Genomic DNA, 27,726 nt, shown 5'->3' with positions numbered 1-27,726 from the left:
ATCAATTATTTAACAAGTCTTTGAAGGAAATCAGCTTTTATTGCAGCAGCATAATCTTGGACTAAATATTCTAGAAAATATCACCTCTAATTTCATTAATTAGACTAAAAAGCTAAAACAATTTTAACATGTCTTAAGTAAAAGATATTTGTTGATCTTTACAGGTTGGGAAAGTGACCTGTTGTCATAATGTGTGAGTTTGAGGAAGGAATAAAATGCAGACATGAGCTGGGAGCAAGATTTAATGAAAAAAAAAAAAAACTTAGAAAGGAGCACAGGGAGCCAGAGCAGAACAAAAACCACGAAGTCAAGAAAAATGCCACAGGGAAGAATTAGGGGAAAATAACCAGAGGGACTAGTGATACTGTGAAGATGAATGCTGGAACAAAAAACCTGAGCTGATGAGCCAACAGATTACAGGTGTGAGGGGAGAGAGAGAACATGACACAGGGGGCGAGGGAGAGGACACAAGGTCTAGGAAATTAATCTAAAACTAAAGAATAACATAATTAAACTAGAGTAACAATCAATAACTAGACACAAGAAATAAATATAATACATGTGAATCATTAAGTCTGACGAAATCAAACAAAGAGACAAAGGAACACAAATAACCAAATATTGAAAACAACTCAAAACACAACACCTATTGTTGTTCCTTGAACAGGTTAGGATAGGTCTACAATTTTTACAAACTTTGATTTGCACAAAATAATTTTTATATAATAAGATTTCAGTTCTGCTCAGTTCTGCCTATTTTGAGATCCTTCCATTATAAGCTGTGTTAGGGCCTCCTGTCTCTTTAAATCCAAAGAAGCTGCTGGCCACGTCTCCCAGCTTAACGTTAACACTCGCATGTGAAAATGGCTGCAAACAGATGTGCAACTGTACAACCGTACATCTTTGAAAAATAGAAGTGGAGCCCCCTGCACAACCAACAAGAATGCAGAAAGTGGTTCCTGGATGGAAAGTTAACAACAACACACTTGTCTTTTCCAGAAGCCATTGTACAACACATGCAGCGGTAAAACCAGCTGACCAAACGTGCTGGAACTTTACTTGGGTTGCTAGGTAATGGTAAAGATTTTTTGAAATGGCTTATTCTCCACAGACAAGAAAAGCTTTAACTTAGAGCCAAAAAATGGCTGGGTGTTTTCTTTTTAGCACTTGGGCTGTTTTTGGAAGCTGTAAAAGCCCAAATGGAAGTACAAAAACATGCAAAATGTGAATTTTGTCTAATATTTCCCTTTTAAACTTGACCATATCTACAGTCAGGGTAATAATTACATTTAAGATACTGTGAAAAATGAGGCTTGTGTTGTCCTTGTACAGTGAGAAGGTTGGTAAAGTTGAAGTATTGATAAACTCATGAGCTCACTGCCATAAAACAGCAGCAAAGAGTGAGATCACTGAATCTCCATAAAAGCCATTTCATGGCATCCATGGCATGTACACGCTATCTGGTCGTGGCCGTGACGGCACTAAAATGCTTTTTACATTGTTCTACCACAGCCATAAACATGTGGAGTTTGCTAAATACTTCTGGGACTTTCATTGGAATACTGAGGGCTGGTTAGACCAAACCACACTTTAAGCAACAGACATTCCAGGATAAAACAGAATAGAAAATAGATCATAAATGTCCTTCATTGACCCACAGTGGGGAAATTCAGACCTCACAGCAGCAAGTTAAGGTAAGAGGGGGCATGAAAACTCACACAAATTAAAAAAAAAAAAAACAAGAATAAGGTGCAAACCAGTAAGGATAAATTTAGGACACAAGGAAATGGTGTGCAGTTATTAAAGAGGACCTATTATCCAAAATTCACATTTTGCACATTTTTGGGCTTCCATTTGGGCCTCTACTGCTTCTGTAAACAACCCAAGCACTTAGCAAAAACACACAGTCATTTTTTGGGAATAAGTTAATGTTTTTGGTGTCTGGACAATGAGCCGCTTCAAAAACCTCCTGTTAAGTCACTTTCCAAGGGCACTGAGCCTTTCCCAAGTAACCCCAGTGAAACCCAGCCCGTCACCTAGCAACCCATGCTGAGCTCCAGCACATTTGGTCAGCTGGTTTTACAGCTGTGTGTAAAATGGCTGCGAGAAAAGACAATAACTTGCTGTGTTCTGGTTGGTTGTGCAGGAGGCTCTACTCCTGCTTTTCAAAGATGTACGGTTGTATAACTGCACATCTGTTGGCAGCCATTTTCACATGTGAGGGTTAACGTTGAGTTAGGGGTTGTGGCCAGCAGCAGCTTAATTGGATTTAAAGTGACAAAAAATGTGTAAAAGATGTGCATGTGCATGTGAAACAACAACAGAATATTTACACAAAGTTAAGAAGTATTGTTTTCTTGTCAGAAGTAAGACCCACACAGGGTGTTTGTGTTTAATTCTTCTAGATTTAATACAGACACTATGCTGTTTTTCTTTATGAAAGAAAACCATCAGAATAAGCATACTACTTCTTGACATTTTCTCAGATACTACTCACAGTAGTTTTTTGGATATTTAAAATGTCTTCCAGTTGTTAATGATCATTAGAATCTATAGTTTATTGGTCTTTGAGAATGTGTTCTTGTATGATTATGCCATTAGCATTAAATTACTTGAAAATTATCTTAAAACAGCACAATATTATTGCATATCATTTTAACTTTCATGACAATCTACCATCCAGCAGGGGTGTTTGGATCTGTTTGGAATTTGTTTAATTCTTCTAGATTTAATCATTTTGACTGTACTGTGCTTCATGAAATAAAAACAACATAGAGTTAAGCACAATACGTGTTGATATTCCTTACAGCAGTTTTTCTGCTGCAACCCAAAATGTAAACAAAAAGTTCTGTGCTTCCAACAATAACCTTTCGCTGCAGTTGTCCAAACTTAAGCATGAAAGATCACAGTAAAATCCAGCTGACAAACTTGTAAGACTTACACGTTGAGCAGACGGAGGAGCTGCTGCACGCCCCCCCAGCTCCGGATCTCAGCCCTGGACTCTGCATCCTCACACAGCTGGACCAGGACCCAGGTGACGCTCCACAGGAGCTTCAGGTTCCTGCTGTGCAGGAGGCTCAGCAGCACCGGTACTCCCTCCAGCTCCTTCAGCTGGACCCTCACATGTTGCACTGAAGACAGGAGCCTCAGCAGCTCAGCACTCATTCTGCAGGAAACACAAGGCTTCATCTGGATCATGAGGCTGTTAGAGCTTTTATTTTGAAATGTTTTACCACATAGGAAGTGCATCAACTGAGAAATTACTTAAATTTCCAACCTCTTTGAGAGCAGGTCATATTCCTGCAGTATTACAAGAAGGCTATCCACAATTTGCAGTTCTCCGATTTCTGATCTACATTCAGAGCTGCAGAAAAACAAGAGATTAGAATATTTATGCATGAAATATTTGTTTCAATTTGAGCCACTGTTGTGAAAAATTAAAACTGTTTGGGACTCTTTAAATTAAAACATTTACTTGCTAAACAAATGCAAAAAGGTTTGATTATGATTGTTTATTTTCTTTTTTGAGACTCAGCTGGAATTCCTTTGATGTTTTAGAAAAATATGCATAAATGATTCTGCTCTTCTGATTTTGATCTTTTGATCTTCTATGAATAAAAAGGTGAAGGTATAATTAGGCCTGTTGCAATAAATCACATGAACATTAAAACTATAACTCAATCATTTATATTTCCATGATTTATCATTTTTCTCTTTCTACCAAAATATGGACGACAAAAGTCTTCAGTCTGTTGCTTTGGTCTCAACTATCCCCTTTTATGAAGGATCATTTTGTTTACAGAGACTTCATTATTCATTTTATTTGTTGTTTTTATTGTTATGTTTCTTTATTTTGGAAAATGTCTTCCAGGTCCCGTATTAAATGTTCATTAGAATCTCAAGTTTATTGATCTTTGAGAATGTGGCCTTGCGTATTATGCCATTATCTTTATAATATCTTAAAACAACAATATTATCGTTCATCACAATAAAGTTTGGGACAATTTGTCATTGTGACCAGCCTAGCTATAATAAACTAATGTTTTGCGTCTACACTTTGTGTTTTTTCCATTGACAAGAATTTAAATATTGTTTATCAAAGCACAACAGATATCCAGTACAAGTTAGAATAACATTTCTTTTGTTTAGTTTTTCAGCATTGTTTCTTTGTTTTTTTATTTTTCTTTGTTTGTCTTTTTTATATATTTGCATATGGAAATGTTAAAAATAACCAAAATAAATGAGAAAAAGCCTAAATATTTATCTTTGTAGAGGTGTTCCATACCTCTCAGCCAAAGCGGTGAGTGCAAGCAGAGCTCCCTGTAAAACGCCGCGGTCTGTGGTGGAGAGGAGTTTCACCAACGTCTGAACAATTTAAAAGTAGAAATTTAATTTCTGTTCTTTGTATCAGGTCATAGTACATTTCTGTGTGATTCCAGTGTTTCTTGTAGTTCAAGAAAGTTGGTCTGAGATTAACAGGAAATGCATAAGACTCTTTCTATTCTTCTTCTTTTTTAATTCAACCAATTATCAAACTCCTAGTTATAAAAATGACATGCTTTGGACAAAGGCCCTGAGAATATAAATGAAAATTACCCTGTGTGCGCCACTCTCAGTGACCCACAGCCTTTGATTATCAGCAGTCGACAGCTTCTGAAACATGTCTGTAACAGAAATCAAATCGGTGATTCTGCTGCTGATTGACACAAACCCAGTTCCACCTGCCAGTGTTTCTGTGGTTCTGCCTACTCACAGGTCATTGTAACGAGCTTCTGTGTATCAAACACCTCCTCACCACAGGAAATGTACTTGGCAGTGACAGACTCCATGTACTGCAGAGGAACAGAAGGCCAATAAGAGCCGTGTGAGATATATTTGGATGAAGAGGTTGTTTGAGGTTACAAATAAAATCTTGAAGCATTTACCTTGGCAAGCAGACTGATGCCTTCGAGCTGGTGAAGAATATTCTGCAAAAATACAAAAAAATCATAGTTCTTTTACACAAAAGAGAGAAAAAAAACAATTAAATTTGATTTTCTTTTTGGTTTGTGCCTGATAATTGGGATCCCTGATCAGCAGTCGAAGGCAGATCAGAACTCTATTGACGGCTTCAGGTGTTGCATGGTCGATCCATTCACTTTCAATAAACAATAATAGTTAATAAAAACTTAACATGTGAAAAACTATGAAAAGCTCAAGTAAGTAATTTACCTGCAGAGTCGATTCCTGACCAAAGATGTAAGAATGTCCAGGAACAGTTTACTCAACGGGTGACTGCTGAAACATCTTTGGTCTTTGTATATTATGCTGGAAAACATAAAAAGCTTTTATGATCGACACGGCAAGAAAAAAAACACTTTTAGTTTGATTCTTTACAGAGAGAGAACTTTTGCTTTTAAACCTTGGAAGAGCTACAAATTAGAAGTTAATTTAAAGGGGACCTATTATGCAAAACTTACATTTTAAACATATTTATACTTCCATCTGGGTCTCTACTGCTCCTAAAAACAGCCAAAGCACTTAAAAAAACCGTCCAGTAGTTTTTTGGCAATAAGTTAATGTTTTTTGGTTTATAGAAAATGAGCCGTTTCAAAAACCTAAAGATTGTTAAGTCACATTTGACGGGCAGTGTGCTGTTACCTAGCAACCCCAGGGGAGCTCAAGCAAGTTTGATCAGGTTGTTTTAACACCATATGTGATGTACAATGGCTGCTGGAAAAGACAACAACTTGCAACATTCTTGTTGGTTGTGCAGGAGGCTCCACTTTTGTTTTTCAAAGATGTACTATTGTATAATTGAGCACCTGTTTGCAGCCATTTTCAGGTGCGAATGTAAACGTTGAGTTGGGGGCCGTGGCCAGCAGCAGCTCATTCTGAAAAGAGCTCAAAATAGGCAGAACTGGTCAGACTAAAATCTCATTAGCTAAGAAAGATTTTGTGCAAAAAATTTAAGAAATATGTTTGGTATGGCCCATTGACCCATCCTAACCTGTTCAAGGAAGCAAAACAGGTCACCTTTAACAACTCCGAAGGCTGTAGTCGACATTTACAATAAGATGTAGAGATTACTTTCACCTAAAACTTAATTATTTTGTATCAGGGTTTCTAAGAGGCTTCTTTATACATTTTTTAAATAAAGATTAAAACTTCTTTATGTATCTTTATAAAACTCTCAGCAGGCATAAGTTAAATGGTTTTATTTTCTAAAATGAGGTTTTCGGCATTCGTCTTCTAACTCACTGTTTATTTAAAGGGGCAGTATTGTGTATTTATGAGTGCATTTTTTGCTTGTTTATATTTTCTCCTGTACTTTTTTCCACTAAAACTTCCACCAATATAGAATACAGCACTATGGATTTAGTCACTGGTTTATGATTTAAGTACGTTTGATTTTTAAATTTGGTGTTGCAGAGTAAATTTAAATTTTCCACTGTAGGAAACCTGAATTTTTCCAGTTGAGCCACTTCATTGTCAGGATAAGTTTCATTCCTGAGCCTGCTGGAGTGTTTTGGAGAATGTGAGGATCTGATGGCCCTGCTGTTGGCTGCTTTACTGTGACTCGGTGTTGACACCTGAAACACAGAGAAATGATCACATTACAACGCAGGTCTGACAGGAGAAAAATGAGCTGCTATGTATATTATCAGAATGTCTCGACATGCTCCTTCAGTGTGGCGTATTGTGCTGCTCTTCACCTCTTGTCTGGAACTGCTTTTGGCAAGCAGGGACTGGAGCCTCTTGAGATCATAAGATGCCCTAGAAAACATGCTTATCAGGTGATTTGCTCATATCAGATCAAGCAAATAGATTTATAAATTGCTAGAGGAGGAGATAAGCAGTCTTACTTGCTTTGGGTTACTGTAGATTTGAGAGGCAACTTTTGTTCTGGTCTCACTTTCTTAGCCAAGTTAGACATTTTCAGCATTTCACATTTTGTTTACCTATGAAGCAAGAGCTAAATTTAGCCAAACATTTTATTATCTAGCCTGTTTAGCCAGACACTTATCACTTCAACGGGGAAAAAACCCGAATGAAATTACTTTTAGTGTTAGCTGTTTGGCCAAAATAAAACCGGTTACCGAAAGTCTTGTCAGATGAGCTAATAATTGTTAGGTTTCTTACCCTGTTTCCACCTCCGTAAAAACATATAGTTATTTTTAAGAAATTAAATACAAATGAAATATTCCAGAGTTACAGGCAATATATTTTATGTTCACGAAACAGCTGACGTCCTAAATATTATCTCATGAGAAAAAGAAACGACAATTTTCTACATTGTCTTCGTTGCCATGGGTACAACTGACGCTTGCAGCTGTCTGTAGGAACTATAGCTATTTCGACGTTATAAGGACCTAGATTTGAGCTGGTTTATTCATCTATTTAGAATAATGTTGATTTGAATAACCGTTATTAAAAGAAAACAGAAAAATACAGCTTAAACATACATTTTTAATAACATTACAGTGCTTTTCTAAATAAAACTGGTCAGTTTTGTGATGTTTCATTTAACTTTAAAGGTTGTGGTGTATGACTTATCGCGAGAGCCCACTTCCACTCAAAGGAACACGAAGATATCACGAGATCTACGATGTCTCCGCTCTACTGACATTCACGTAGATTTTACGTCAGTTTTTTCGTCGTAGCTGCCTTGAGTTTGAAGGTTCTTACGTGACTCACTGTGCGTAGCTCAAGCAAAAGTAGCGAGAAGGGGGAATGTCGGCTTGTGAATGATCGGTGTTTGAGGCGGCAGGGACCGTTAACGTTATGGGTGAGATTACCACTCTCCGCTGCGGTTACAGATGAGCAAAAAGCCTGATTTTAAACTGTTCTGTTTGCTGTTTTACTTAGAATCGACTGCACTATTTGAAGCATTTGCTGCCGTTTAGCTACGGCAGTTGTTGGAGCAACCAACGCCCAGTCCGCCTCCACTTGGATGGGTTGCTATGCTAGCAGGCTAACCGTTAGCTTATGTTCGCTGTGTAACCTAACGGCAGTGTCATTTCCTGTCGTTAGCTTTGTAGCGAAGTATTTTAGCAAACGCTTCTCCTCTGTACTGTGAGCTCTTTGAATAAGAAACCAACATTTTAATTTTATAGTTACACATATCTGCTTTTGGAAGCCCAACCTAAAAAAGCAGCATTTTGATAACTAGCTTCCTTCAGTGTCACATTTTTGGTTAAACTGCTCGATGCGATGCTAAGTTTTGTGCCCTGAAGTTACGGGTAAATGACAGGAAACATTTGCGAGCTGCTGTGGGTTTCTGCAAGATTAAATTCTCCCACGTTAGGAGCCTGAAGCCGCATTTTGTACTGAAATTCATTTTCAGGACCTGTGCGACCTTTGCTTTGATTAAGCTGACATGACTGGAGCATTTGTAGGCAGAGTCAGACCTGATGTCAGGTTAGACATAAGGAGGTTAGGGCTGCCATCTAATCTGGATTACAGTGGATCTAACACCTCAGAGTTCATGTTTTGACTTTAAAGTTGGTCGCCTTTACGTTGCAAGTCTGTAAATTAGAGTCTTGCATCTGCTTTACTAGGTTTATTGTAAAATTGAAGCCTGATATTTATTGTTCAGTAAAGACCAGGCCTCCTACATTTGCATGAAGATACGAGCTAAACTGATTCCTCCACCTGCCACCACTTCCTCTAATAGAATTGCTGTTCAAATTTAGGTTAATCATGAGCATGTTACCTATAGGTTACCTGCCTTGGGAGCCCATTTATTAGGTCTCCTTCCTCCCACCCCTCACAAACAGGAACAGTGTGATGCTACTAAAACTGAGCTGCACATCCTGCAGACAAATCAGCATTATCACGTCCTAGAATCGCACTGGAGACGAGTGGGCTGGTGTTGGCAGGCAGAAGATGCTCTGGCATAAGAAGCAAAAATCCTCTCCTAGCCACAGGCTTAAAGAAAAGGCTGTAACAGTGCACAGCCTTTGCTTTATGGTGCTGCTGACATTAAAGGAGCAAGTGGAGTGGAACATATACAACTCTGGCCCAAGTGTCTGTGTCCCTACAGTTGCTTGGATCATGAATACCTTCGCCCCAGGCTCTGGGAGTTAGAAAACAGAGCCAGAATCATTTGTTTGTCAGATGATCTGATATTGATTTTTTTCTTTATTTTTTTCTCTCTCTTGTGACCTCGGGGGTTAACTGGATTGTTCAACATTTCACTGATCGGCACAATGCAGCTGTAAGTATATAAATCATGGTTTATTCTTGACATCACTACTTTAAAGAGGCAAATATCTCAAAATGAATAGATAAGAGTTGTTAAAATGTACGGTATGATGCTCATGTGTTTTTGTCAAATGTTATTTTTGGTAACTTAGATTTTGCGTAGAGATATACTGTCACAATAAGCCATAAATCACTTAATCCACATGTGTCAAACTCGAGGCCTGCGGGCCAAATCCGGCCCACCATAACTATTTCTGTGGCCTCTACACTCAAGAGACTTCAAGATAACAGTTTTGTGCTAATATATTATTTTATTAGTTAAATCAAATACACTTTTATGTGTATAAATATTATTTAATTTTTACAAGTACTCATTGAGTGCAGATAAAGTTATAATATTTTAATTAGTTATTTTTATTAATACATTCTGCCTCGACCTGTTCTTAAAGGACATTTAGCCCACAACGGAAATGAGTTTGACACTCCTGAATGAACTTAATCATTTTAATTTGTATTATTTATAATTTTTTCTCTTTTCCTGTTTCTACCAAAAACTGTATTATAAAATTATTCAGTCTTCTGTCAGATGGCTAGCTTTGGTCTCAACCATCCATTTTTGTTTACAGAGACTTTATAATCCGTTTATTGGTTTGTTTTATTTATTTTGGAAATTTAAAATGTCTTCCAGTTAGTGTTAAATGCTCATTCGAATTTAAAGGTCATGCATCTTTCAGAATGCATTATTATGCCATCATTACCATTTATTATTATTATTTACTTGAAAATGGGCTCAAAACAACAATATTATAATTTATCGCAATAACTTCTGGAACTATTTATCGTCCAGCAAAAATTGGTTTTTGTTACATGCCTAACAATATGCCTGTAACCTAGTAGGAGGAGCAAATCACACTAGGAATATTGATCCCCGGTCATCCAGGACTAATAATAACCCTGTTTTACAGCAACAAAAGAACCTGGATGGATACGTTGGCTTTGCAAGCCTCCCCAATCAAGTGTACAGGAAGTCTGTGAAGAGGGGCTTTGAGTTCACCCTGATGGTTGTGGGTAAGAACACTCTCTGCTCGGCCCTCGGCCTGCTCCTGTTTTTCATTGAATCATCTCATTGTGTTCCTCATTGAAGGCATTTAAAGACCTTGAATGTGGTTTGACTTACAGAGAACGATAGAGCTGTGCATGTCTGTGAAACCGTATTTATGTGCAGAGAACATAAGTAGTTTTAAATGCTGACTCAAATACGTTTTTTTGACATTGGATTTCTGCCCCGTTCCATCTGTGTCAGGTTCCTTTAAGACCGTCTTGCAAAAGCAAAACATTTGTTTTGGGTTGGTCCATTTCTGCATGTCAGAAATGGACACTTCTTTTCCTTTTTTTCCCCTTCAATGCCTGGATGTGGCTGTTGACTCTGTGCCAAGATGTTCCTCAGCCGTATTTGGAGGGAAAACGTGTCCCAGGGTCACAACCATTTCCTGTGGTGGGACCAACATAGTTTGTGCTCAGCAGGCCGCTGAAGAGCGCTGCATTTAGTTCACAGCAGTTTGAGTCTTTTATTTCCACAGCACCATAGACTGACTTTTAGCATTTTGCTTTCTTTTGGAGAGGCTTTAATCAAGATGGTTAGTTAAATGGTGGAATTGGCCAAATTACCATTGATTGGTTCTGATTGCAGATCAGGTCATATACTGAATTTAATTAATCAAAATAAAGAACTGCCACCATTTTTAGCATTTACGTTAATGCATTTTAACAAGGCTGCAATTAATTATTAGTAATGGATTATTCTATCAATTATTCTGATGATTAAACAAATTACCACATTCTGCAGATTTATTTATGTAGCAATTAAGTTTTATATAAAATATTTAAAATGCATACAAATGTATAAATCCATTCCTTTTTGAAGAAAACATTTTGTTTTATTAACATTTTATTGCCTAAAATGCAACAACATATCCTTCCTTCAGTAAACGTTTGATCGTTTGTACCAAAGGATGCATCTGAAGCAAAAAAAAATCCTGACTTCAACACGTGAAAAGCTCAGTGCTTTCTACTTTGACGTGACATCTTTACAGCGTAGAGCTGATCTGTAGATTATTTTTGGATTAACCCATTAATAACCGGATGTAAAAGGTTCTTAAAAGGATTTATTTTTTTTTTAAGTAAAATTTGACCAGGTGAAGCAAAAACTTCCACTTGGAGAGTTCTGGGTTGAAGAGATTTACGGACAAAGGGGTTTTTATTGTCTTATTGTGCAGATATTTTGCAGCGTTTTGGCTTAATTACCCTATTTAATGATTAATCGATCGCTAAATTAGTTGATGGTTATTTCAGTTTCATCACAATTAATCCGATTAGTCATTTCAACCTTACATTTTAAATCTAATACAAATAAAACAAAGCCTTTATTTATTTACTTTCTGTCTAATTCAAAGCTACTACCTCTATCAAACAACCTGCTCTACATTTTTCTCCTTATTTTATCCTTGGAATAAAATAAAAAAAAAATCTGAATTGATGCGTCAGACTTCAAAGAAAACAGGAAATCGGTGTCGGCCTGGAAAAGCCATATTGGTGCGTGACTACCTGTGCTCTGTTTTTGACTACATCTTTGTTTTGAGAATAATCCCTGAGAAGATTATAAATGTCATGGCAACAAGGACAGTAGAGGGGGTCCTCTGGGCTTTCTGATACTTAAATGCATGCCATTGTTTTCACACACGCGCATAGATACACACGCATGCAGTATTCAGCTGTTCCTGGCTCTGATTTGCCGCAGGCCCACATGTCCCTGCAGTTCCCACATGCGATGTGTCACTTGTGTGGTGCGAAAGAAGAAAGGAGGAAGAGAGACTGGTGCTGCATCGCCATCAGTGACTGGCACATCTATCCATAGCTCATAAAACACGTGACCAGCAACCTGTTCACGCATTACCAAGCTGCTCTTTTCAGAGATCTATCGCCACTTCCTAATGCATTTACCAAGCTGATGTACCCAATCCACACAGTCGGAGGTCTGGACAAACGCTGCAGATGAAGCGGAGCACGTTACCCTTTAACTGTAGCCGTGGGTGTAAATACTGCTTGGTTAAATATTGACTTCTGGCCATCAGCCACACCAGGCTGCGCCAGTGGTCATTTCCACTAATGATCCTTTTCACTGGGAGCTTGGAAACGGGGCACATAATGGTCAGCCGAGTTGAGAAAACACCGGGACCACACAGCCAGTCGGTGGCGCATAACAAGAGCCATTGTCTGCGTTGTTTTCCTTGCCCTTTAACTGTTTAACTCAAATAGATTGAGATCTCTGGCTAAAGTCATTCCTAGAAAACCACATGACCGTGATTTGAGGTAAGACAGCAGTGAAGTTTTAGGGTAAAACTTTACTTGAAGGGATGTGCATAAGACACAACACCCGTCATAAACATGAAGGAGTCTTCATGACTGTTATGAAGTGTCATTTGGTAAATAATGACATTTTTAATGCAAAGTTGCCATTTTTAATGCACATTAATGTGAGTTTTAATGCAACGTTGTTTTTAAAAGTGTAATTCTTTACCGAATAATAAGAAAGGTTGACACTTTTAATGTAACCTTTCATGCTACATTGTTTTGAAAGCTTCATTTTTTGCTGAATTATGCAGTCGCCACTTTTAATGCAAGTTTTAATGCAAGTTTGCTTTAAAAGTATTATTTACTGAATAATGCAAAGTTGACACTTTTAATGCAAGTTTGCTTTAAAAGTATTATTTACTGAATAATGCTAACTTTAATTCAAGCTTAAATCAACTTTGCTTTGAAAGTTTTATTATTTAGCAAGTAATACAAAGGTGACACTTTTAATACAAGTTTTAAGCAGCTTTACCTTTTATGAAGACTCCTTCATGTTGGTGACTGTTATGCAGTGTTACCCTTGTTAGCTTAGCGTCTGTTGGCATCTTCTGATTGCAGTTTTGTGTTTTTGTTTCCAGGCGAATCCGGCCTGGGGAAGTCGACTTTGATTAACTCGCTGTTCCTAACAGACCTGTATTCAGCAGAGTATCCTGGACCTTCACACAGAATCAAAAAGACTGTACAGGTATTTTTCTCTCTGTGTTTAAAATGAGTTAAACATGCCTGCTTCTGATACTTTCTGACCCATAATATTGAGTACATTGGCATCCTATGTGTTGTATATTTTGTCATATGAAACATTTATTGATTATCTTTCGCAACCAACAGTGGAAAAGTAGTTTTACTTTTCCATTAGTAAAAACAAAACCGTAACATAATTTCTCATCCATAATTCCCGAACATGCAGCAGACAAAGAAAACCACGAGTCGGCTTAGGACATTTGTCTTAAAGAAACAGCTTGGAGAAGATTTATTGCTTCCCTTATTTTAATAATTTATCAAAAGCAGTGGGACATCCTGGTTAGAAATCACTTCTGTGCTCTCAGTTAATTTTTTCTTCTGCTCTTTCGAGTCAAAAAGAGCGTTGCCGTCTCCCCTCAGACAGAAATAAAACATCCGTATCTCTGAGCGAAGCGCTCCGGTTGTGGTAAACCAAACATTGTGTGAATTTGGGTTGCATCTTTTCAACTGTGGAATTTCTAAAAGATAAACATAATGAAAGTTGCTATAAAGTAGACAAGTTATAAAGGCGTGGTCAGCTGTTATAAAGTATTACTGTTTTTTACCACTTTGAATTTTCAGACTCGGCTCTTTTCTGTTTTGCACTTTAAGCTGTTTTTAAAATAGAAATGTGATGATAGTTACAGTTCAAAACCATCGTAATTATAAATATTCTGAGATGAAAGCCATCAGATGACTGGTCTGTCATATTCAGCTCTACAGTGACACATTGTTTTATGTAGGCCTTTTGCAAAAGCAATAAATCAATATATCTGATGATAAATTAGAGCAGACTCAATCATTTCATTTACGTTTAACAGATGTTTACTGAGTGTTTTTTTTTTGAAAAGCTTCCTGTTAGGATTCCCTGTTCAAACGGGTGGAATTGGACTCCACAGATCCTGCAGTGAGTGTTTTTGAGGCCGTTTGCTAAATGCGGTCTTGGATTTTTGAGGCCTGCTGCCTGTGGAGCTCCCTGTCTGACTCATATCTGAAACTATTGCTCTCTCCGGCTGCGTGTGTGCTTTGCTGGTTCCTCAAGGCGGTTAAGTACTGGCACTAAATGAGAAGGCAGGTTGCTGCTTGCTGCTAAATATTTTCTACTGGGTGTAATATTCAGTCTGTAATGATTTTGATTGTGCAGTTTGGTTGTTTTGGAGAGATAATCTGGAGCAATGCCTCACCTTCAGCAGAGAACCTATTCAGCAAGCTGATTTTGATGAAACAGATTAGTTTTACAGCTAATTTGACGCACTGGATTTGATGGTAGTTTACAAGAAATTTTACCAATAATAAAAACAGAACAGCTGTATACTATGATTGAATTGCATATGTATCATAATGATGCATATTAATCTGGAAGAGGTTGCTGATTGTAGCCTCTTTCTGCAGTTAGCACCACTGATTAGTGGTTTTCTTATGGCTACAGCAGTTCAAACCCAATCCACTGTGGTTCCTGCCGTTGTTTTTCACTACATTTCTTCCTCAAACATGATTGGTCCCCACGATCCGTCCAGATTTTAATCATGCTTTGGACAGTTTTCATCCCAATTTCCCATAATCTGAAACAATCAATAAAACTGGTGTCATGTCAGATCTTGATTGAAAATTTGCTCTCATTAAAACAACTTTTTCTTTAGATATTTTTGTCTTTATTCTGCTAATATTATGTCTAAAACAAAAAAAAATCTGATGGATTACTTCCACATCACAGTTAGCTGGAACTTTGCGTTCATCTATCATATAAGCAGAAGCCTGGTTTACATCGGAATCTGTTGTGTTTTCCTGCGGCAGGTGGAGCAATCTAAAGTCTTAATAAAGGAAGGAGGCGTCCAGCTGCTGCTCACAATAGTTGACACCCCGGGGTTCGGAGATGCCGTTGACAACAGCAACTGGTGAGGATCGCCTCTTCTGCTCACACATTGTTTAAACGTTTATCACGCCTCAGCAACGTGACGCACAACTTCTCACCTTCAGCTGGCAGCCAATCATCGACCACATAGACAGCAAGTTTGAAGACTACCTGAACTCAGAATCACGGGTGAACAGACGACAGATGCCTGACAGCCGGATCCACTGCTGCCTTTATTTCATCGCCCCCTCTGGACACGGGTGAGTTTGGAGGAGGATTTCAGAATTATTAATTATTCATGAGAATTTTTTACCACAAAATCATTTAGTGGGATCTATTTTTCACATTTCACATTTTGCATGTTTTTATGCTTCCATTTGGGTCTGAGGAGCTTTTTTGGCATTTTCTTTGGTGTTTGGAAAATGAGTTGCTGCATAAACCTCCTGCTTATTAAGGCACATTCGACAAGCACTGTCACCAAGTGGGACTCCGTGACTTTTAGGCAGCTGGTTTTATGTATGCACTGTACAACGGCTACTGGAGAGAGCAAGTGTCTTGTTGTTGACTTGGCATTCAGAAACCATTTGCTGCTTTCCTGTTGGTTGTGCAGGAGGACCCACTTATGCTTTTCAAAGATGTAAGTTGTATAATTGTGCATCATCTGTTTGCAGGAATTTTTCTTTTGCGAGTGAAAATTCACATTTTGCCCTCTTTTGTTCTTCCATTTGGGTGTCAACTGCTTCTCCATTCACTTGAAAAAACATCTAGCTGTTTTTTTTGGCAATAAATTAGTTTTGCTGTGTGTGGAAAATGAGGCGTTTACCTAGCAACCCCAGCTAAGCCCAGCCCATTACCTAGCAACTGCTGTGGAGAGCTGCCCTTACTCAACAACACAAGCTGATCTCCAGCACATTTGGTCAGCTGTTAAGGTTGGTGCCCATCTGTTTGCAGCCGTTTTCATGTGAGAGTGTAAACGTGAGAGTGTAAACGCTGCGTTGGGGGCGTGGCCAGCAGCAGCTTATTTGGATTTAAAGTGACAGGAGCTCAAAATACGTAGAACTGATCAGACTGAAATGTCATTGTCAAAGAATTATTTTATGCAAAAAATGTGATGAACATGGTTTGTATAGCCTCTAGGCCAGACCTAACCTGCTCAGGAAAGCGTAGGTCACCTTTAAGATGCTACAGTGTCAGATGTTTTTTTTTTTATTTTAAGTCACGAAAATGAAAAGAAGGAGATAATTTAACTTTACTGCAAAAACTTATAATCTTACCAAGTATTTTCGGTTTAGTTTCTGTTGCAAATATCTTGGCATACTTGAAATAAGACAAAACTAACCTACAAGTAACATTTTAGTAAGGTATAGAGGCTTGTTTTAAGTCAATAAGTCCTTAAAATTGATGAAAAAGTAACTATTCCAATGGCAGGTTATTTAACTTACAACCAGACATTTTCCCATGTTATAAAAGTTAATTTATCTGCCATTAGAACAGGGATTTTTCATCAAAATTAAGGAATCATTTACTTAAAACAAGCCTCTATATTTTGCTAAAAGGTTGCTTTTAAGTTAGCTTGTCTTATTTCAAGTGTAATGAGATATTTTTCCTAGAAACTAGACACAAATACTTGGCAAGATTTTGTGTTTTTGCAGTGTGTCACCAGAAACATGTAGGTCAGGAAGGGAGTGAGAACTGTGTAGGAAATGAGTAAAGAAACGGAGCAATGGAAGCTGGTCAGCTGTTTCCCAAAGCTCAGAAAATCAAGTTTGTGTTTGTTTGAGACACTTTAGAAAGGAAAAGGGAGTTTGAAGGTTTGGTTGTGCTGGTAAAATGCCAAACAGATGATACAGATCGCCTTTATAAAGAAACAGCAGGAATTTTAATTATGATGCTTCACAAGCCAATAGAACGTCTTTATCTTGATTTCATTTATTCTAATTGTCAAATAAGTGCTTACTTCCTTCCTCTAGTAAAGTGTCAGTGCTTTTTAAAAATACTTCTTACTGAGATTTCATGAATAAAACCTGCTGCGTTCTCACGCCGTTTGTTTGACCACTGTGTCTTCTTCCTTTGCTGATGAGTGAGAAGTCGCTGCTCTGTTTCTGTCCTTGTGTTGTCTCGGTCCTCTCAGTCTGTCTCTGCTCTCGGGGACATTTTGTTTGTACAAGGCTGCGCTCTGTACCCACACAAGCATTACTTTATTACTGGAGGATGGGCACCGTATGCCGTCTGGGAGCATCCCCTCCTCGCAGCAGCTGGCTGTTCTGGCAGCAACACACTGACCCACCCGCTGCAAAACAACGCCTCTGTTACCCTTTTAGATAAGAAAATAAACATTTTAGTTCCTGAAATGCAATAACGCAGCATTCCTCTAGTGAACACCTGATCATTTTTAGCAGCTAAAAGTAAATACTTCTAAAGGTTCTGCTTAACTTCAGGACAGTGTAGGTCCGATCTGTTGATTAGTTTTTGGATTAACTGAATAATTATATGTTTTTTTTTACATAAGCAATAAATAAGTTAATCACATTATAAATTAAAACAAACTCAATGTTTTCCATTTGCATGATTTATGTTTTTTTTTATTTTTCTTTCTACTAAAAACTGGATGACAGAAGTTTTCAGTTTGGTGTTTTAGTTTCAGTTATCCTTTTTATGAGGACTATTTTGTTTTCATAGACTTGATAATCAAATTTTTTTTTGTTTCTTTTGTTTTATATTTTTTGGGGGGGTATTTAAAATGTCTTCCAGTGTTAAATGTTAATCCGAATTTAAAGTCTATTGATCTTTGAGAATCAACCGTTCTACTACTTGAAAATGCTCAAAACAACAGTTTTATCAAATACCACAAAAACTTCTTGGACAATTTATTGTCCAGCAAAATTTGTTATCGTGACAGGTCTACCGTGTGAAGCAAAATCTGGGTACAAAATATTTACAGACAGGTTTTATTTTATTTTAATGCAAAATATTTATATATATTTTACAGTTTTTACTTAATTACTGCTCTGACTGTGTTGTACTTTCAGCAAATGACCTATTTTTGAGTTTGTATGCTCCGGTTAACAATTAATTCATTACTAAGTTAGTTGATGATTATTTCAAAATTCGGTTAAATTACTCAGTGATCAAAAAAACACATTTTTCAGCCAATTTTAGTTTGATTCTTTCGACTTTGGAAGAGGAACAAGTTTTATTTATACAGCATTTGATCAGCAACCAGGCAGTTCAAAGTGCTTTACATGAATAAAAAGAAAAACAAAAACATCTTGTAAAGCGGATTTACTTAAATCTTCATAAAGTGTTCAAAAACATCTTATGTAATGGAAAATTGCAAAAACAAGGCAGTGACAATGTAGATGAGCTAGATGTGACCATTTCTCTTTTTTAGTGCATTATAGCATTTAGTAAATTCACTATGATGCAGCACATGAATGCTCACTGTCCCTATGAGATACTAGGTGTTCGTTTTGTTGCTGCTTCAAGAAGCTTTTTGAGAATAAACCTGTTTTATCCAGATTTATAGTTAAACGCTGGACATTTCACCATCATCCACTTGAAACTTTGATTCCAGCTGTTGGTCAGAGTTTAACTCGGAGAGACATTTCTACTGTAGCCGCACACAGATTAAAAGAAAATCAAATTTTAGAAATGAGTAAGAGAAATTCATAGCTGTAACTCAATATTACAGCCTTGTCAAATGTTATTTTTCCAGCTGAGAACAGCAGTTCTTTCTCATGACTTTAAGGTCGTTTCATAGACATAGCAAACATCAGGCAGACTACTTTATTTGGTTTAAGTCGTACTATCTTTGTTTTAAGTGGAGTTTCCAAGAAACCGTCTTCCTTCATAAACCCGAAAGCAGTCCTTCAATGAGACGAGAGAAGATTGATTTTGTTTTATTATCTACACTGCAAAAACACACAATATTATCAAGTATCTTTGGTCTAGTTTGTAGTGCTGATATCTTGGCACATTTGAAATAAGACAAAACTAACATACGTAATTTCAGCAAAATATAGGATCTTGTTTTGAGTCCTAAATGTTAATGAAAAAGTGCTTGTTCTATTGGTAGATAATTTCACTGATAGCTTGGGGAAAATCTCTTGTTATAAGTGAATTTATCTGCCAATGAATCTGGTAGTTCTTCATGAATATTAAAGAATTATTGACTTAAAACAAGATCCTATATCTTGCTGAAAAGTTATTTAAACTAACACCAAGTTAGTTTAGTATTATTTAAAGTGTACTAAGATATTTGCACTAGAAGCTAGACCAAAATTACTTGTTAACATTTTGTGTTTTTGCAGTGTAAGCTGCACAAAGCTGATGATTCCTCTGCACAGTTTATCAGATAAAATGGGCCGGTGACGGTTGTAACTTCATGTTTCTGCAGACTGAAGCCCTTGGACATCGAGTTCATGAAACGGTTGCATGAAAAAGTCAATGTCATCCCGCTGATCGCCAAAGCAGACACTCTCACCCCAGAGGAATGCCAACAGTTCAAGAAGCAGGTCAGTGGTTTCCACAGCTGCAGGCAGAGGGATCCCCCCCCCACCCCCTCTAAATAACACTCTTTGGTACAGACCCAATGTTTTTCATCACAAAGCGACATCAAATAGACGATGCATCAGTTTAGCGTAGCGTCTGTCTATCTCTACATTGATATCTGGTGGTTTTCGGTTTTCCTTTCTGTGATTTATTGTAAAGAAACTTGTTAAGTTTGGGTTCAGATCGGAGTAAAATACAAACTGATCTAAACAGGTTTTCTCCAAATTAAAAGGCTGCATGACTGTAGATGCGAGTTATCGATGAATGAGTTCATCTAAAGTTGATTGATCTTATCGCTCGACTAACAACTAACTGATAAGTGATCAAACTACAACACTAAAAGGTTTAATCAGTTGGAACTAAATTTGGTTTAATAACCCTTTAATTTTTCCTTCATTAATCCAGAGCCTTACAATATTTATAGCAATGTTATAATATATTATTTACTCTACAATGACTTTTAAGACAAACTTTACCTGTTGGAGCAAATTTACTTCTACTGTAGTTAAAAAGTTATTATAGTTGACAGCAGTGCTTTGAAAATATAAATGCATTAAATTATTTATTATTTTTTTACATAACTGAGGTTTTTTCAAAGCGTTAGCATCAGGCTGACAGTTTTCAAAGTTTCTTTCCCCGTTTTATTGTTTCATTAAATAATATTTTAATCGGTTTCTCTTCAGATCCAATTTGACATTATCACAAAAATCCTCATGATAAATAAAAATTATTTGTGGGACAAAATATTTTTAGACAAATGAAGAAAAACATAAACTGGATTATTTGTCACCAGTTAGAGACTTTTAAAACCCAAGTTTGTGGAAAAAAGAAATTGAAAAAGGAACTTGGATGTACAAGAATAAAACTTATACATAACAGAAGATACATAAACAAATTAAAATGGTGCGAATGTGACAGACTTGCTTAACTTCCTCAAACTTGAAAAAATGTGTCAAAACATCTATTAAAGTATAAGTACCGCCTCCGAGGTGTCTGCCTTTAACATGGTCCATTTTACATGTAGATCATGAGAGAAATACAGGAGCACAAAATCAAGATTTACGAGTTTCCTGAGACGGATGATGAAGAGGAGAACAGGCTGGTGAAGAAAATTAAAGTACGTTATCTGCAAAATCCTCATGCTTGTGTATCAGAGTGTAGCAGTGATGCAAACGCACATTTCTGTGCGTCTGAAAGCTTTATTTGACTGATCGCCTTCTTGATCCAGGACAAGCTGCCGCTGGCCGTGGTGGGAAGCAACACCATCATCGAGGTGAACAGCAAGAGGGTGAGGGGAAGACAATACCCCTGGGGGGTTGCAGAAGGTGAGACTGTTTAGCTAGACATTAAAACTGTGATCAAAACCAACTTTTATCATATTCTAACAAGATATTTGGTATCTGTTTGTTTTTTAACCCTGATAGTTTTATGACAAATGTTTTATCGTTTCCTGTTAGTTGAAAACAGCGACCATTGTGACTTCACCATCCTCAGGGACATGCTCATCAGGTACTGAAGCTTCAGGAAGACTGTTTTGTTAAGGTCATTTAGATTGTTCATGGTGTCAATAATTGATGCAAAGAGATGTTTGTTTGTATATATATTGAGGGCAATGTTATGTAGAAATTTTATGATAAAGAAATCATTCACTAGTGCTACTAATCCTTGAATTTCTAAATTATGGGAAAAGTAACCCTGAATTTGGCTTTTTTTTTTTTTTTCTTGCGTTGTTTCAAATAATGACCTCCAAATATATTAATATTACCGTATTTTCCGCACTATAGGGCACACTGGATTATAACGCGCACCTTCAATTTGTGGTCTAGTTTGGATTCTTTTTCACATATAAAGGCACCGGACTATAAGGCGCCTTAAGCAAAGCAAAACAGTCAGATAAGTCAGTCAGCCAAAACACAGTACGTTTTACTTCGCTGACTGTAGCAGCTGTAATGTAACTAAAACATTTTGACAGAGCGCCATGTACCACACAAAGTCGCTTGGAGGGCAGTAAGCCAGATTTAATCCATATTAATTCACTAGAGGGCGCTGTTTTGCTCCAGAACAATATATAAGGGGCACTGTAATTTTTTTGATCAAATTAAAGGTTTTTAAGTGCGCCTCATAGTCCAGAAAATACGGTAAATCGTTTTAACATTCTGTTGCCAGGACCCACATGCAGGACCTGAAGGACGTGACCAACAACGTCCACTATGAAAACTACCGCAGCAGGAAGCTGGCTGCTGTCACCTACAACGGCGTGGACAACAACAAAGCAAAAGGACAGCTGTCCACCAAGTAAGTCCCAGTCTCACCGCATTACCCAGCTGGTTTTACCTAAATCTGAAGCTTATTGTCATGTTCTGAGCAAGTTCCCAGGTGAAACGTGGTGCTGATATTTGAGGTTTGAGACGGGTCTTACTGCTGCTTACTCATGCTTTTTGCATATAATAAGTTTTGCTATAGTGATAAACACAATCGAACAGCTAACAGTCTAAGCTAACTGACTGTAGGTAACACACTGCTGACTCTAACACACAGCTAAATATGTGAGCACTGCTGTTAATGTGACACTTTTTCTGTTTTCCATTTGCTGTAAAAAAAAAAATTAGCTCCATGTCACACATTGCATTTAATGACTTAGTGTTTTTGTTACAAGCGCATGACCTCATCATTGCATGCTGTGTGTGTGTTTGTGTGTGTTTTTTGTTGTTGTTTTTTTTAGTATGGACACAGTTGAAGGAATGTAAGTGAACATCTTTTTCACCTCATTTGTTTGAGCTGTCGCCACCCTTCCTCTCTGAACTCCTTCAGGGGTTTTCTCCTCTTCACTTGTTGCTGTCAGATGTTTCACTTTCATGTTTTGTGGGGAGAAAACTGGTTTGTTTTGTGTCCTAAAAGTCTGTGTTCTCCAGACAGGGTTGGGATGCTTTAATTTGTTTTTCCAAGGCGCAAACTCTTTCCACTTGCAACGCAGACTCTGCTGACTGTGAGCTCTGTTTGTCGACAATCGAGGTCGACCCATGAAATGTCTGGAGTGGTTGCCTCTAAATGAGACGAAAAACAACTCAAAAAGCCTGAAAGCTACTTTAAAAGATTACGAAACTGTGAAGTAGTTCAGCAAGGGTTCTCCTGAAAAATTTTACAGTCTACTTTTATTTACTGCAAAGTTTTTAACTCTCCTTTTCCAGGTAACCGCTCCACATATTTCACAGCATTTCTTTGAATGTTGCCCAATTTTGGGTTAGCTTCCACTAGGGCTAGGCGATAAATCAATTTGATCAATTACATCAAATTTTTGGTTTCATTTTTGGAAAATCTGGATTTTAAAAAAATCTTTTTTACTCATTGGGTTTCCATTGTTTGTAGTAGGGCTGGACAATAAATCAATAGCAATATATATGTCAATAGATACGTAATTAATGTCAGTATATGAAATATTCACTGAACTCAACTCTCGCTCTTTGGTTACCTAGCAACGATTTGCTGGGTAAGAGGCAGTTTAAAGTTCCCCCTAACTTTGGTTACCTAGCAACGATTTGCTGGGTAAGAGGCAGTTTAAAGTTCCCCCTAACTTTGGTTACCTAGCAACAACCTGCTGAGCAACTGCCACAGTAGCAGTTTAAGGTCTGACCACATCATGGCACAAGTTTGGTAGTATTTCAAATATTTAAATAACAAATGACTGATCAAGTCTTTTATTAAAGTCCTACACAAAAAATTATTGAGCATCTTGTGAAGTTATACTTTGGTGTAAGGAAATACTTAATCTTTAAACACATCAGCATATTCTTAATAACAGGACTCTGAAGCAAGAATTTTGTGGAAAAAAGTACAGACTGTAGTGTTTACTCAGATCTTTATAAGTAGAAGTTTTTTTTCTCTTAATTTTGAGGCGTTCTGGTAAAATTTTGCTAATAATTATCCTGCTAATATTGTGGCTATATTCTCATAGTTGAACACAAGTTCCCGGTCGTACAACTCAAAGAACGGATGATTTTTACAAAAAATATTTCCTGACATTTGTAATTTTCTTTTTTTTTTTTTAGAAGAGAAACTGAGAATAAAAAAAGTAAATTTAAATATGATCTGATTTTATTTTTAACACATATCGTCCAGCCCTAACTTTTACTAACATTTAATAATAAACTACTGCTATTAACACTGGTGTTAGCTTTGCCCCACTGTTTTCCTCCGATATACCTCGTGGTGCTTTTCCAGTTCCTGCCTGGTTGGATTCAATCTGAAGCTTTTCCTGTAGCTTCCTCCTCTTCCTCGCGTGTTGGGTGTCTGGAGAAGCAGAATAATGTTTTCAAAAGGTCGATATTTAGGTTTCTCTAAAACCTAAAAAAAAAAAAAAGTGTTAATTTAATGCCATACATGAATGGCTGACACTAGTAATTATTTTAATAGTCAATTATATTTATAACATGGAAAAAATGTCTTGTTATAAATAAAACAATCTCCCAGTGGAACTTGTACTTTTTCCATCAATATTAAGAAAATTATTGACTTAAAACAATCTTCTACATATTACTGAAAAGTTACTCGTAAGCTAGTTTTCTTTTATGTCAAGTGTATATAATTAGAAACTAGACCAAAAACACGTGGTAAGATTTTGTGTTTTTGCAGTGAAATTGATAAATCCCACAATGAACACAAAGAACCATTTTAAGTTTTTTTTTTTTTTTTTTTTACTTTAGAATTGGCCAAAAATATTGATAATTATAAAAATCTGACTAAAAATTACAGCAAGAAATCCCTGGGGTTTCTCTAAAAACCTGACAGGAAGTCTTTTAGTCCATGACCTTACTGGTTGGTAGACATTAGTTGTTTGTGCTGATTTGAGTGTCTGAGCTGCTTGCCTGACGTTTTGTGCCCGTTTTGTTTCCGTCCCCGCCCGTGCGGCCGCTCCGCAGGAGTCCCCTGGCCCAGATGGAGGAGGAGAGGCGAGAGCATGTGGCCAAGATGAAGAAGATGGAAATGGAGATGGAGCAGGTGTTCGAGATGAAAGTCAAGGAGAAGGTGCAGAAGCTCAAAGACTCTGAGGCAGAGGTAACACACACACACACACACACTGTTTGGGTTTCAGTTAGGCGTTTTCAAAGTTTGATTTCCGTATTGATATTCAAACTGCACAGTTTTGTAGTAAAGTTCAATCTAACGTTTGGCTAAAAACCTGAATTTGGAAAGCGTCACTTACAGTTGGAACCAGATATTTACATCAGCATGTACATGAGCATTTAGTTTGAGAAGAAAGGTCACTTTCCTTAACACAATTCGTTTGGATTGTTTCAACATAATGAATATTATTTTTAATGGCTCAATTACTTATTGATTGTCTTATATTTTATACATTAAATAAAGATAATGAAATTGGGGAATTTTTTGTTAAATTACTGTTTTGTTCTTTGACCAGTCAGGACTATTAGGTCTGTGTGTGACAGACGTTTCAGTTATATTTTAATCAATCAGTCAATCAAATTTTATTTGTATAGCACATTTCAGCACCAAGGCATTTCAAAGTGCTTTACATAATAAAAAAAAGATAGCATGTGACATTGAATAAATGGTAAGAAAGAGAGAGATTTTGAAAAAAATACAATAAAAACATTAAAACCCGCACCCCTTTTAGGACTTCAGTTAAACGTTGTTTAACTGGGATTCTAACCCTCTGGGACTTTAGTCAAAAACACCGTTTGACAAGGACTCCAACCTCTAGGTTTTTAGTTGAAACTCTGTCAACTGGGACTCTAAACCCTGTAGAACTTTAGTTAAACGCCGTTTAACTGGGATTCTAACCCTCTGGGACTTTAGTCAAAAACACCGTTTGACAAGGACTCCAACCTCTAGGTTTTTAGTTGAAACGCCGTCAACTGGGACTCTAACCCTCCGGGCTTCTTTCCTAAGGACTTTTAGTCAAAACACCATTTGACAAGGACTCTAAACCTCCAGATTTAACTTACCTTGTTGCTGCTGAATAACGGTGGTAACTGATATCAAATCATAGTGAATTCATTTGGATTGTCTCTATCTCCAAAGTGGTCTCTGGAAAAGTTTGAAAATGCTTACGGTGCTTGAATTTTACTGTGGGGAAAGTGTACAAACTTTCTTGCCTCTTTTACTCCCATGAAAACATTTACAGTGGTTTAAACTCAGCTGCTTTTTTATAAGTGCAACATCTCTGGTTAAAGCCAAGAAAACTTTAAAACGTTTTTCTTGCTTGTAGAAGAACCGTAACCAGCTGAAACTTTTAATTGCTAAACCTTCTTAGGAGGAAAGTTAAGTGTGTTTTCATCTGTTACTGTTGCAGCTTCAGCGGCGTAACGAGCAGATGAAGAAGAACCTGGAGGCTCAACATAAGGAGCTGGAGGAGAAGAGGCGCGTCTTCGAGGATGAGAGGTCAAACTGGGAGCTCCAACAGCGGCTGGAGCAGCAGAAGATGGAGGCCTCCAGGTACAGATACCTACTACACCACAGTCTGGGGTTTCAGTTCATGATTGGTTTTCTCACAACTGTGGGAAAATCTTTATTAAGAGTGAAAAAAATGTTTGGGTTTCTGGACTTTGTCTTGTTTTAGTATCTAAATTAAAAAGGAACAGAAAGTACTGTAATTTCTTGAGAAAGCTTAAGACCTTCAGTTGGTACTGGGCGATAAATCAATTTTATCAATTAATAAAAATTTTGGCACTTGAAGATTTGATTTATTTTTCACCAGTGCATTCCTCAGAGTGTGTCAACACCCAGAGCCGCCATCTTGTTTTACAGCTTCTATTTATTTGGACTTTAAATATTAGAGCCGGGCTAAGATTTTTTTTTCTTTCTTTTTTTTTTACAAGCTTAATATTCTTAATAATAATACAGAAATACTTGGTAACACTTTATTTGACAAGGTGTGCATAAGACTGACATAACAGCTTGTCATGAACATGAAGGAGTCTTTATGAATGAATATGACTGTTGTCATGAAGTGCAATTTGGTTGCTCTACAAGTTGCATAGAAAGTCAATTAAAAGCACCAACTTTGCATTAAAAGTGTCATTGTTTACTAAATGACACTTCATGACAACAGTCAGACATTCATAGAGACTTCTTCATGTTTATAACGGGTGTTATGTCATGTTTATAACAGTCATGTCAGTCTTATGCACACCCCGTCAAATAAAGTGTTACCGAATACTTTCGTAATTTTGGGAGGATTACGTCATAATGAGAACGCCAATACAAAAAATAACCAAAAATTAAACTGGGGAATGTTGAACATCTTGTGAAGTTATACGTTGGTATCAGTTTTGCAGATAAGGAAATGCTACTTCTTTTGTCACATAAAATCATTATCAGCAGCAGGACTTTGGAACGACTCTTCAAACAACTGAGTTTATTTCGAAGAAAGAACTACACAAACTAACCTGGTCGTGTCAGATCACAACTCTAGAAGCTTTTTTTCTCATTAAAATAACTTTTTTCTCTTAATTTTAAGATGTTCTTCTGGTAAAATTGCTTCTTTTTTTTGCTAATATTATGACTAACCAGCAAATTTCCAAACAATTAGAAATGTTTGGTTTTTGACGAGCCCCAATTTGTTATGGCCTTGAAACAAAACAAAAATTCTTGTGGCCTAGCCCTGATACTTTGTCGCACAACTAACAGAAGGATTGATTGAAGCAAAACTACTTTATGAAAATGATTTCTGTCATTTGTAATTTTGTTTTTAGAAACTAAAGCAAGAAAATAAATCTCCACTTGAGGAGTTTTGGGCTGAACGTATTTACAGATAAAGAATGTTTTTATTATTATTTTAAATGCAAAATGTATTTTTTTGTACATTTTTGGCTTATTTTCTCATCTAAGAATGTTGCTTTTTGAGTCCGTACACACCAGTTAAAGATTAATCGATTACTAAATTAGTTGATGATTATTTGAACAATTGATTAATCATGATTAATCTTATCGTTTTTCTTTGTTGCAGGACTCTGGAGAAAAACAAAAAGAAAGGAAAGATCTTCTAA

At 37.0% G+C, this 27,726-nt stretch overlaps 2 protein-coding genes across 3 annotated transcripts in view; one reads left to right on the top strand and one right to left on the bottom strand.

Moving 5' to 3' along the window:
- The window catches only part of nek10 (NIMA-related kinase 10), a 17,962-nt gene extending 10,218 nt beyond the window's left edge, over positions 1-7,744 (bottom strand). Inside the window, exons 1-12 of one of the 2 annotated variants that reach the window (XM_008430984.1) lie at positions 7,669-7,744; positions 6,846-6,941; positions 6,696-6,756; positions 6,442-6,572; positions 5,212-5,307; positions 5,053-5,137; positions 4,926-4,967; positions 4,754-4,832; positions 4,597-4,664; positions 4,286-4,365; positions 3,278-3,364; positions 2,942-3,166 (exon numbers count right to left, since the gene is read on the bottom strand). In XM_008430984.1, the coding sequence (XP_008429206.1) occupies positions 2,942-3,166; positions 3,278-3,364; positions 4,286-4,365; positions 4,597-4,664; positions 4,754-4,832; positions 4,926-4,967; positions 5,053-5,137; positions 5,212-5,307; positions 6,442-6,572; positions 6,696-6,756; positions 6,846-6,925 (1,034 nt within the window). In that variant the 5' untranslated portion in view covers positions 6,926-6,941; positions 7,669-7,744. Of the gene's footprint in view, positions 1-2,941; positions 3,167-3,277; positions 3,365-4,285; positions 4,366-4,596; positions 4,665-4,753; positions 4,833-4,925; positions 4,968-5,052; positions 5,138-5,211; positions 5,308-6,441; positions 6,573-6,695; positions 6,757-6,845; positions 6,942-7,122; positions 7,279-7,668 lie in introns of those variants that run through there. The other variant, XM_008430983.1, reaches the window with a different exon arrangement.
- septin7b (septin 7b) lies at positions 7,679-27,726 on the top strand. Its single transcript, XM_008430985.2, has 15 exons — positions 7,679-7,768; positions 9,198-9,199; positions 10,152-10,254; positions 13,176-13,282; positions 15,112-15,212; positions 15,295-15,429; positions 19,566-19,683; positions 20,745-20,837; positions 20,949-21,045; positions 21,178-21,229; positions 21,887-22,015; positions 22,443-22,463; positions 24,637-24,772; positions 26,031-26,173; positions 27,687-27,726. The coding sequence occupies exons 1-15, from the start codon at positions 7,765-7,767 to the stop codon at positions 27,724-27,726; spliced, it is 1,281 nt and encodes a 426-aa protein (XP_008429207.1). The 5' UTR covers positions 7,679-7,764.

The sequence above is a fragment of the Poecilia reticulata genome, linkage group LG16 (assembly GCF_000633615.1).
Source record: "Poecilia reticulata strain Guanapo linkage group LG16, Guppy_female_1.0+MT, whole genome shotgun sequence".
Lineage (NCBI taxonomy): Eukaryota > Metazoa > Chordata > Actinopteri > Cyprinodontiformes > Poeciliidae > Poecilia > Poecilia reticulata.
Note: the sequence above shows the minus strand (reverse complement) of the source record. Positions and strands in the feature narration are given on the sequence as shown.

Bases quoted from the DNA above. Each gene is read 5' to 3' on its own strand.
- septin7b (XM_008430985.2), top strand. The intron at 10,255-13,175 runs GTAAGAACACTC...TTTTGTTTCCAG, and splicing joins GTTCACCCTGATGGTTGTGG to GCGAATCCGGCCTGGGGAAG. The intron at 21,230-21,886 runs GTACTGAAGCTT...TTCTGTTGCCAG, and splicing joins CTCAGGGACATGCTCATCAG to GACCCACATGCAGGACCTGA.